At 46.0% G+C, this 11,250-nt stretch overlaps 1 protein-coding gene across 1 annotated transcript in view; it reads left to right on the top strand.

The window, feature by feature from the left end:
• The first annotated feature begins 7,797 nt into the window (after positions 1-7,797).
• Positions 7,798-11,250, top strand: part of kcnn3 (potassium intermediate/small conductance calcium-activated channel, subfamily N, member 3) — an 89,756-nt gene continuing 86,303 nt past the window's right edge. The window contains 6 exon segments of the mRNA XM_045718899.1: positions 7,798-8,504; positions 9,147-9,427; positions 9,429-9,719; positions 9,721-9,840; positions 9,842-9,891; positions 9,893-10,271. Coding sequence (XP_045574855.1) covers positions 9,182-9,427; positions 9,429-9,719; positions 9,721-9,840; positions 9,842-9,891; positions 9,893-10,271 — 1,086 coding nt within the window. The 5' untranslated portion in view covers positions 7,798-8,504; positions 9,147-9,181.

Raw genomic sequence — 11,250 nt, 5'->3', positions numbered from 1 at the left:
TTGGTCATTTAAGCTATGGACTCACTAGTGGTGTGTGTGTTATGGATTCTACTGTTTGTCTTCAAAGAGGATATCTGGTGGAGGGTTGATCTTTACACAACACTGATGCAGTGAATGGAATAAGAGTGGTGTGTGTGTTTACCAGTTATTCAGTCCCTCATTGGGACTGTGTGGGCACGTTACATTAGCGTCTTTCTTGTTGATATTCTCTGACAGCTGAATATTGCCAGGCTAGGCCTGGGGGAGCTGTGAGTGACCAGAAGAGCTCTGGCTGAACTTAATATTGCCAGGCTAGGCCTGGGGGAGCTGTGAGTGACCAGAAGAGCTCTGGCTGAACTGAATATTGCCGGTCTAGGCCCGGGGCGCTGTGAGTGACCAGAAGAGCTCTGGCTGAACTGAATATTGCCGGTCTAGGCCCGGGGCGCTGTGAGTGACCAGAAGAGCTCTGGCTGAACTGAATATTGCCGGTCTAGGCCCGGGACGCTGTGAGTGACCAGAAGAGCTCTGGCTGAACTGAATATTGCCAGGCTAGGCCTGGGGGAGCTGTGAGTGACCAGAGCAGAGACGTCATGCACATAAGGGCCACATGTCCCCTCAGATTTGTCCTGTTTAAAATATAATGGTTCAAGTTTTGTTTCTCTGTAATACTGCTAGCCACTTAGCAATTTTATGAAGTTGGCTTTAGCTAGCTCAGGTTCCCACCCCCATAACTAGCTACCAAGAAGCCATTTCTGGCTGTTCAAGTTAGAGTAGCTGGTGTGTCTATTTAGCTGGCATGCCTGCTGGCAAGATTGATAGACTTTAGAAAAGAAAACAATTACTGAATTTACTGAGTAAGACATTCCTTTCAATATTTTACACAGATTTTAGCAGAGATGCAGAGAAGCATATTTAGTTTCTTAAAAACAACCACCAGTCTGAAGGATACAGACAGCTCAAGAGGTATGATTAGATATGCAAATATATATATATTTTTTACATAGAATGAATCATGAGTATGTCTCTAGGTTGCAGGAAAAAGCTGTTTCAGGTGTATAAAAAATTATCCAACTTCCAAACGCTGGCCTAGCCCCCCTCCAGACCCCACCCCCCAGGCGTCCTCAAGCACATTGTGCCCCCTCAGATTTTGAAGGTGCTTTGATGCCCCTACAGAAAATATCTAAATGTTGTCAGGCCTGGGGAGCTGTGTGAACTGAATGTTGTCAGGCTAGGTCTGAAGAGCTGTGTGAACTGAATGTTGTCAAGCTAGTGTAACCGATGTGAAACGGTTAGCGGGTTGCGGGCTAATAGCATGTCAATCGGTGACGTCACTCGCTCTGAGACCTTGAAGTAGTTGTTCCCCTTGGCTTTTGTGGATCAATGGGTAATGATGCTTCGAGGGTGGCTGTTGTCTATGTGTGCAGAGGGTGCCTGGTTCGGGGCCAGGTAGGGTCGAGGAGAGAGACAGAAGCTATACTGTTACACTAGGTCTGGAGAGCTGTGTGAAATGAACGTCAGGCTAGGTCTGTGGAAAGTCTGACCAGAAGAGAGATCTGCAGTGCCATCACTCACCACCAGATGAAGCCTTATCACCGACTGCAGGCCCAGAGGGTGTGTGTACGTCTGTCCGTGTGTATGTCAGTATGCATCAGTCCCAGATGACCTGTTAGTCATGCTTAACAACCTGTTTTATGAGTACCTTGTTTTCTGCGTATTACATCAGTAAACCAGATTAAGCCGTGTTATGAAGCCCTATTTGGTTTGATTTGAATTCATTACACATAAAACAATTATAAAAATGCTCTGTTGGCGAGTCCGTCTGCTCTATCAAGCTGCTCTGTGTGTGTGTGTTTATCTGTTCACTTTGTCTGGTCACTGACGCTAGGACACCTACCTCGAAGCGCGGTATGAGAAAGAAAAGGCCTTTAGTGCATGTGTGTGTGTTTCCTGACCTCCTGTGTCCAGCCTATATGCACTTGTGTGGGTCTACTTAAAATGTTCTATATAATATACTTCCACCACAATCTCTTGACCTGTCAGGTGGATTTATTCTGTCAATCAGTCTCTCCAATCCAATCAGTCACCTTTAGAGGGGAGGAAGGCGTGACTAATGAGAGAGCTGGGGGGATAGAGTGAAATATTAGTCCAGACTGAATGGCTCATCAATGCACTCAGATGGAAATAAATGAGAGAAGGGAATAAGGGAATACAAGAGGGAGAAGTAGACAGAAATGACCAGAAAGAATAGCAAATAATAAGAGAGGAGAAAAGTGTGTATGGTAGTCATGGCTACAGTGGTGAAGAGCATGAGAGAGAGATCACTTTGTAGGAACGATGGAAGGATGAGAAAGAGAGAGAGTGTGTGTGTGTGTGGTTGAGAGAGAATCTGTCAGTGTCACTTAGCCGAAAGGTTGCAGACAGCTGACTAAGTAAGAATATGTAACACCCTTTCAGATACACACACACACACACTCCACCCCCGTGTACGCTCACACACTCTCCTCCTGTCTCACGCTGACACTGCAAAATACTGGTTAGCCTCTGAACTCCTCAGACACTTCCAAGTAGCATTAGTGACAGACTCCTCTGATGTGACATCCCCAACAGCTCATGGCAATGGCACCTCAACTTCAAACGGTTGATCCACCCCAACATACACACCTACACACCCTCTTATATTCACTCTCTCACACACTCACACTTCTACAGGGAGTACAAACATTAGGAACGCCCTTTGGCCCTCAGAACAGCCTCAATTCGTCAGGGCAAGGACTCTACAAGGTGTCAAAAGCGCTCCACAGGGATGCTGGCCCATGTTGACTCCAATGCTTCCCACAGTTGTGTCAAGTTGGTTGGATGTCCTTTGGGTGGTGGGCCATTCTTGATATGGGAAACTGTTAAGCGTGAAAAACCCAGCAGCGTTGCAGTTCTTGACACAAACTGGTTGGTGTGCCTGACACCTACTACCATACCCTGTTCAAAGGCACTTAAATCTTTTGTCTTGCCCTCTGAATGACACACATACACAATCTATGTCTCAATTGTCTCAAGGTTTCAAAAATTATTCTTTAACCTGTCTCCTCCCCTTCATCTACACTGATTGAAGTGGATTTAACATGTGACATCAATAAGGGATCATAGCGTTCACCTGGATTCACCTGGTCACACTATCATGGAAAGAGCAGGTGTTCTTAATGTTTTGTATACTCAGTGTATATCCCTTACTTACTTTCTCTTGTTCTTATTTCTATTTCTCGTGTGTTTTTGTTCTACTAGAGTTTTTATTTATTTGTTATAGTACTACTGATATTGATTACTACATTGTTGGGAAAGCGCAAGCAAGAAAGGTATTTCACTGTACTTGTCCACGTGACAATAAAACCTGCAAACACAGGCAGCACATGGTGAGGCTGCATCATAGCTGCATTAGTGGGCTTGTGTCAGCAAGTAGCAAGAACAAACTGGACATCCAAAATATATTCAGCTGCTTTGGGAGAAATAATCAGTGTTGCTTTATGATCAAAAACCTGGAATAATAAAGAAACAGATACTCAAACTGGTGCATGAGTCTGTTGACAAAGTTTGGCAATAGAGAAGACTTCTATGACTGTATCATAGCCACTGTATCAATTAATCCCATTATCAGCATACAAAACCCTTTGTAACTTGACTACTATTCACTAAATCATTGTGAATTGGACTGTATTCACTACTGACATACTGTCAAATAGCTGTGACTGTGTCTCCCTGTTCACTGACGCTATGACACCTAGCTCAAAACGCAGTATGAGAATGGAAGGGCCTTTAGTGTGTGTGTGTGTGTGTGTGTGTGTGTGTGTGTGTGTGTGTGTGTGTGTGTGTGTGTGTGTGTGTGTGTGTGTGTGTTATATGTAGTGTCCTTTCATTAAAAGGTGAGATGTTCTGCGCTGCTGGCCCTCCACTTAGATGGGAGCAGGAACACATTACGGAGAGCTCTCTCCCTCCATTCTCTCCCGCTCTCACTCTCATCCTTCACTATATTTTCCCTACCTCTATTTCTCTCTCTCCCTCTCTTTATATTTTCTCTATCATTTCACTGTCTTTGTTCTCTCCTCCGTCTCTCTCTCTCTCTCTCTCTCTGTTCTACTTGATTAAGCCATCAGATAGAGAGCAGAACGCTGGGCTGTGGCTGTGGCTGGATCCATCTGCATACAGTGATTAGTATGAAGCCCTGGGTGAGCCCACACAGCTCTCAGGCCACTAATGCAATCACAACCATTAGGATATGATGGAAGCTGTGGAGCTCAGCTATAACTGACTGTGATGGACTGAGGCCCTGTCTAGTGCTTTATTGAGGAGGTCCTATACTTCACTTGCTCATCAGTTCACATTTGATCTGTGGCCATCTGCTCAGTGCCACTGTTTGTTCGTCATGACGACTTAGTCAAAGGCTCTGGAACACAAACATGATAATTCAGGGTTAGTTGTTAAGGCCTGTGACAAGGTTAGAAGGAAGGAAGGAACGGGCCTTGCACAAACAACACTGTGTGTGTGTGTGTGTGTTTGGGGGGTACTTGTGCCTCTCATCCCGCTTGTAAAGGTTGAGGGGACTACGAGAGATGGAGAGATTGGAGGAATGAAAGAGACAGAGGGAGAGTGAACGAATGTGTGTGTGTGTTTTATGGCTGATCGAATCCATGGATGGGCTGATCTCTCTCCCTTCTGTCTGTCCATCTCCCCCTTTCTCTGTTTCGTAGCTAAATCCGTATGTAATTTGCTGTCCTTAGAACACAACAACGCTGTGTTGCTTTGTACACGCTTTTACAGACAGAGAAGGGGGAGAATGAATCTGTATACTGTGGGGTTGGCATAGCAACTGCCTTTCCAACCATTATTGCTCTATCTGTTGTATTATTCCTCTGTCACATCTGTTTCACACCATGTGTGACATATGCTTCAGAGGTGTGGCTTAACCTTTCCAATACAAAGCACCCAAATCACTTTTTCTCAAGGTCTTTACACCAATCTCTCCATCTTTCTTGCAGACCCCTAACCTTTATGGGGGGCATAGGTATCCCCCTCCATCTTTCTGTCTTTCCCAATTTCTCTCTTGATCACTCACCTCTCCCCACCTCTCTCTGGGCCAGCCCTCTCTTCTGGGCCAGCCCTCTCCTTCTGGGCCAGCCCTCTCCTTCTGGGCCTGCCCTCTCCTTCTGGGCCTGCCCTCTCCTTCTGGGCCTGCCCTCTCCTTCTGGGCCTACCCTCTCCTTCTGGGCCTACCCTCTCCTTCTGGGCCAGCCCTCTCCTTCTGGGCCTGCCCTCTCCTTCTGGGCCTGCCCTCTCCTTCTGGGCCTACCCTCTCCTTCTGGGCCAGCCCTCTCCTTCTGGGCCTGCCCTCTCCCTCTGACCACTGATTGTCTCCGTCTAGTTTCTCTCTCTCTGTCTGGTAAAGTTGTATGGACAGCGGCGTCCCTTGACGTCACTGTATTCTTCCTGGGATGTCTCTCTCTCCCCGTGACCCTCAACCTTTCCCCGAGGCTTTTATTTTGGTCGCGTTATCGCTGGACCCGCCACTCTCCCATGGTGACCTGTCGCCCCGACCCCAAAGCATCCTCGCTCCACACTCCTGCACTTTCCCTCCTCCTCTTCCCCTCTCCTCTCTCTCTCTCTCTCTCTCTCTTTCCCAAGCTGTGAATTCAGTGACATCTCCTCTATTTCTCCATACATGTCTGCCCGTCTACAAACTGCCATTTAATATTATCATGACTGTTCAGTTCACTGTTAAGGTCCGGAAGTTTTGCCCCCATCGTCTCCATTACCATGACTACGGTCGGCGATGAGGCACTGGCTGTGATACAGGGAAGGAGAGTTGACATATGGCAGGTGCCATAATAGTTTAGCAATCCGTTGGAATCGTACCCCAGACGACATGATGCGCTTTACTATCTGCAATATTCCCTAATCGCAAAGAAGATTATTAGGCTACAGGGAGAAAAGGTGCTGTCACATTTCATAATCTTCTCCTACACAACACAATTCCACGCGCACATTATTCCCTCATCCGGTTAGAGCGCATAGGCTTAATATTCTGTTAAGAAAAAGCACAATATGGAAAACAAATGAGAGTGTGTATAGCCCTACACTGTGCATAATCATAGGCTCATGATTGAAAATAAGATAATTACTTAGATAATATGCTATGACATCAAAACTCCTAAGGCTGGTTGAGGTAGCCTATGTGAAGGAAAAACTAGGCTGTAACACCATGGCTATACTATCCTATCAGCCTATAAGCATGGCTCAATCTAGTAACATTTATATTAGCGCTTATTGTTTTTCATATAAATGGCCCTGCAATCTGATGATAGGCTAGAAGGCTATAGCCCTATCATAAGCATCATGCACTATAGGACTATGTAGGCTGATTATGACTCTTGATGTAGGCTATCAGCAGTGGTGTAAAGTAGATACTAAGTAGTTTTTGGGGCATCTGTACTTTGCTATTTATATTTTGTACTTTTACTTTACTAAATTCCTGAAGAGAATTATGTACTTTTTACTCCATTCATTTACCCTGACACCCAAAAGTACTTATTACATTTTGAATGCTTAGCAGGACAGAAAAATGGTCCAATTTATGCACTTATCAAGAGAACATCCCTGGTCATCCCTACTGCCTCTGATCTGGCAGACTCACTAAACACAAATGCTTCATTTGTAAATTATGTCTGAGTGTTGGAGTGTGCTGCTGGCTATCAGTAAATAAAAAATAAAAAATTGTGCTGCCTGGTTTGCTTAATATAAAGAATTTGAAATGATTTGTACTTTTACTTTTTGTATATTTTAGCAATTGCATTTACTTTGATACTACTTAAGTATATTTAAAACCGAATACTTTTAGACTTTTACTCAAGTAGCTTTTTACTGTGTGACTTTTGAGTCATTTTCTATGACGGTTTCTTTACTTTACCTCAAGTATGACAATTGGGTACTTTTTCCACCACTGGCTATCAGATAGGTGGGCTAACAGCCGCTCCTCGGTCTAACTCTGATTGGGAATAGGCCTATTATTACGCGTCTCTAAGTCTCCTGTGTCGCTCTGCAAACTCAGCACCTTCATTTCCCTCATCCTGATTGCGATGTCTTATATCGGACTGACCACGGACAATTTACCCCTCGAGAAGGTAGACTCCAGTTGCCGTAAGTGACCACAATCAGAGACCACAGGAAACTTACCGGAGGCGGCCTCATCCGCCCGCTCACTTAGCAGAGGCGCGCCCCTCTATATCTCCCACTCTCTTGACTATTGAGCTCTCTATGTTGTCTTTGTTTACTAGTGAACAATGAATTGTTGTCGAGCAATGACCCGTTTTCCAGCATTCAGTTAGGCCTATCTTAATTTGACAGCTTTGCTGACATTAGCTTAAAGGTCGAAAAGCCTATTGGTTTTCACCTGTAGCTGTCTAATTCTGCCCGTCAAAATAATACTTGTCTATTGTTTTTGTCTGTGTATGTTTTTGTTTATTGTAAAAAATAGTAAAATAAAATATTAGAAAATAGGACTTATTTTTGTAAAAAAAAAAAATACCTGTTCCCCCATGCTCACCAGCTACTAAATAATAAATACAAAGTTGTGTGTAGGCTACTCCCGTGAACGAATGAATTACTCACGCTGTCAGAGAGGATGTGGGCTATATGACACAGTTTCCCGGAGAACTGGGAGCAAATGTAACAGTTGCATTACATAAGCTAGTAGTAATATTAGCCTATATGATCATGATCCATAATAGCGTAATATCATTTATATTCGCGTTGTTATTATGGGGTTCAACGGGAAAGAACGTCTGGATGGCTTGATAAAAATGTATTTGTAGTTTTTCTTGTCTTCATAATTACCCAGTGACTGTCCAATGAGAATTACAGGGAGGGAAGGCAGAGAGCGAGAGCAAGCGAGAGAGAGTGAAGTTGAGAGAGACATATTCGGAGAGACAGTGTGAGCGATAGAATGAGTGAGTGAGGTAAAGGAAGAGTTGCATAGTAAATCATATTTGTCATTTATAGGCTACCTTTCTCCGTCTAGCATAGCATGTTTGCATGTAGATGTCGAGTAGTCTAGCGATTCAGTTATTTTATATGGTGAGAATGCTGACGGAGATTTTCATATCAACAGTAGGTTCATAATATAATCATGAAATATTATTCAGTTCTTTCATTTTTAAGGACATTTGAAATAATCGATATGCGTGATATCAATTCATTGATCCCTGGACTGACGGAGATAAAGACGGATTGATTTTCCAACGGCGATTTGAGGTCAGGAATCATCCAGCACAGAGGGAAGGAAGGGAACCAGTGAATTATTTTGGAGAAATCAAGGCGCTCTGTCTCCTGTGAGGACCTGTCGCTGGTCTAGCACCTAGAAGAAGGGAAGCAAAAGATGATGGAATGGCCGTGACAACATGAAAAAGAAAAAGTGTGGGGGTCTATTTTCATCCAGCCAGTGATTCAACACGACTGACCTGGGGGACAGAGAAGGGGAAGAGAAGGTAGGAGGAGGAAGGGGGGGGGGGGAGAAAGACAAAGAATGCATGGTGTTTGGGTGTGAGATAATCTGTGAGATTTTAGGAAGGTAGTTTAAGAATGAATAAAAGTGAATTGAAAGATCCTTGCCGTGTAAGCTGTAGCATACATGTAAACACAGATTTAACAGAAGAATGCATTCTAGGGGACCAGTATTCAACTGTGTGCTCAATAAAGTAAATACTTTGAAAATAATAATTAATGATCGGATTTGCCTTGTACACGTCCAGATAATTTGCTATAGTCTTTCCTATCTGAATGTAGAACAGATTACATTAGTATGACAGAGATTGGTGGAAGGTGGGAGAAAGAGAGAGAGAAAGAGAGAGAGAGAAAGGGAGGGGGAGATGTGAGGATGACAGGGACAGTTGACTCAGTGCAATAGGGAAGTCAATATTCTCTCCGAAGCTGATCAGTTCTCTACTAATTTCAACTTCTCATCCATCATGTGCTCCCTCTCTTCCACGCCTTCCTTCCTCCATCTCTCTCTTCCTTCCTCTCTCCATTGTTTCCTAATTAAACCACATCTCTCTTCTAATTCTAATGTTTTTTCTGTACTTCTCTTTCCATTTTTCTTTCTCCTTTTCCTCCCTCTGTCTCTCCATTAGGTAGAGAGTGGCCTGTCGCCCTCTGCCCCCCCACCATGGAGCCCCCTCCCTCTCTGAGCTTGACTCTCCTGGGAGGCAGTGAGGACGAGGACCCGCGGTTCCCCCTCCCTCAGAGTGGAATCTCCCACTCCTCCATGACCGGCAACTACCCGGGATCAAACCACTCCAACCACAGGGGGGGATCCAGCCTGGACCGGCTGAATGGGTCCCCCACCACACCTAACATGCCCAAGGCCTCCCTCCCCAAACTGCCTCTGTCCTTAGTGGGGGGTCAACCCCTGCCCCCCCCTCCCCAATGCCCTTCACCCCACCAGCACCCCTCTGTCCTCGTGCCTGGGTTCCCAGCACAGCCTGAGTGGAGACAACTCCCCAGTCTACAACGCCCTCTTCTACTCCTCACACTCCCCTTCCATGGAGAGAGAGAGGGACAGGGATAGAGAGAGGGGATGTAAGCACCGCCAGGCCAGCCCGCTGGTCCATCGGAGAGACAGCAACCCTTTCACGGAGATCGCCATGAGCTCCTGTAAATACACAGGCGGCGTGATGAAACCTCTCAGTCGCCTCAGCGCCTCCAGACGCAACCTCATCGAATCAGACAGCGGCAGCGACACCAAAGAGGGCGGGGCAGCACCTGTTACCGGCACAACTGCCATTGGAGGGCGGGACCGGGACAGAGAGGCTCCACCCACTTCCTCATCCTTGCCATCCTCCAATCAACCAACCCAGAATCCTCCAGAGATAGTGATCTCATCAAAAGAGGACTCGCCGTACGCGAGGGGTTATGATATCACCGACTCATCCTCCAATCAGATGTCAATATACCATCAGAACCACGCCTTGGCGGGGAGTAGGGGAGGTTTAAGCAGTGCCGGGGGCACAGGAGGGGGGGTAGGGGGCAGCAGGCAGGGAGGTGTAGGAGGTGTTGGGGCTGTAGGGCCGAGGGGGAGCTGCTCCAAGGCTTCTAGTTCTAAACGTAAGAACCAGAATATTGGTTATAAACTGGGCCACCGGAGGGCGCTGTTCGAAAAGAGGAAGAGGCTGAGCGACTACGCACTCATCTTTGGAATGTTTGGCATCGTCGTCATGGTGATCGAGACAGAGCTGTCCTGGGGTGTTTACAACAAGGTGAGCCGAAGGGGAGGGGTTCATCTGACCCAAAAGGTGTGCTTAATAATGGGTGTGCTTAATAATGGGTGTGTCCACTGTCATGGTGCTGTAGGCTTAAAAACGCTTGTCCAATAACTTGTCCAATTAGAATGATGATTTCTGTTTTCCATTTCAGAATGTTTTCTCATTTGTACCTGCTGAACTTGATGTGAGAAATGGTTTGCTTTGGAGGCTGTGTGATTGGTGGGGTAGTGGGCGGTAGTAGTGTTAGGGCAGTATTTGGTAGGGTTGTGGGCGGGGCTAGTGTTGGGGTCAGTGATTGGTGGGTTAGTGACTCCTGGGCAGGGAGGCAGTAAGTAGTTCAGCTGTTGGGTATGGGTAGTAGTGTTGGGGTCAGTGATTGGTGGGTTAGTGACTCCTGGGCAGGGAGGCAGTAAGTAGTTCAGCTGTTGGGTATGGGTAGTAGTGTTGGGGTCAGTGATTGGTGGGTTAGTGACTCCTGGGCAGGGAGGCAGTAAGTAGTTCAGCTGTTGGGTATGGGTAGTAGTGTTGGGGTCAGTGATTGGTGGGGTAGTGACTCCTGGACAGGGAGGCAGTAAGTAGTTCAGCTGTTGGGTATGGGTAGTAGTGTTGGGGTCAGTGATTGGTGGGTTAGTGACTCCTGGGCAGGGAGGCAGTAAGTAGTTCAGCTGTTGGGTATGGGTAGTGTGTTTGGGTCAGTGTGAGGCAGCAGTAGAAGTAGTAGTTGCAGTAGTAGCAGTAGTAGCAGTAGCAGTAGTAGCAGTAGTAGCAGTAGTAGAAGTAGCAGTAGTAGCAGTAATAGCAGTAGTAGTAGTAGTAGCAGTAGTAGTAGTAGCAGTAGTAGGAGTAGCAGTATTAGCAGTAGAAGTAGCAGGAGTAGTAGTATTAGCAGTAGAAGTTGCAGTAGTAGCAGTAGAAGTAGCAGTAGTAGCAGTAGAAGTAGCAGTAGTAGCAGTAGTAGCGGTAGTAGTAGTAG

This window comes from Salmo salar, chromosome ssa05 (assembly GCF_905237065.1).
Source record: "Salmo salar chromosome ssa05, Ssal_v3.1, whole genome shotgun sequence".
Taxonomy (NCBI): Eukaryota; Metazoa; Chordata; class Actinopteri; order Salmoniformes; family Salmonidae; genus Salmo; species Salmo salar.
This window is presented reverse-complemented; position numbering and strand designations above follow the sequence as displayed.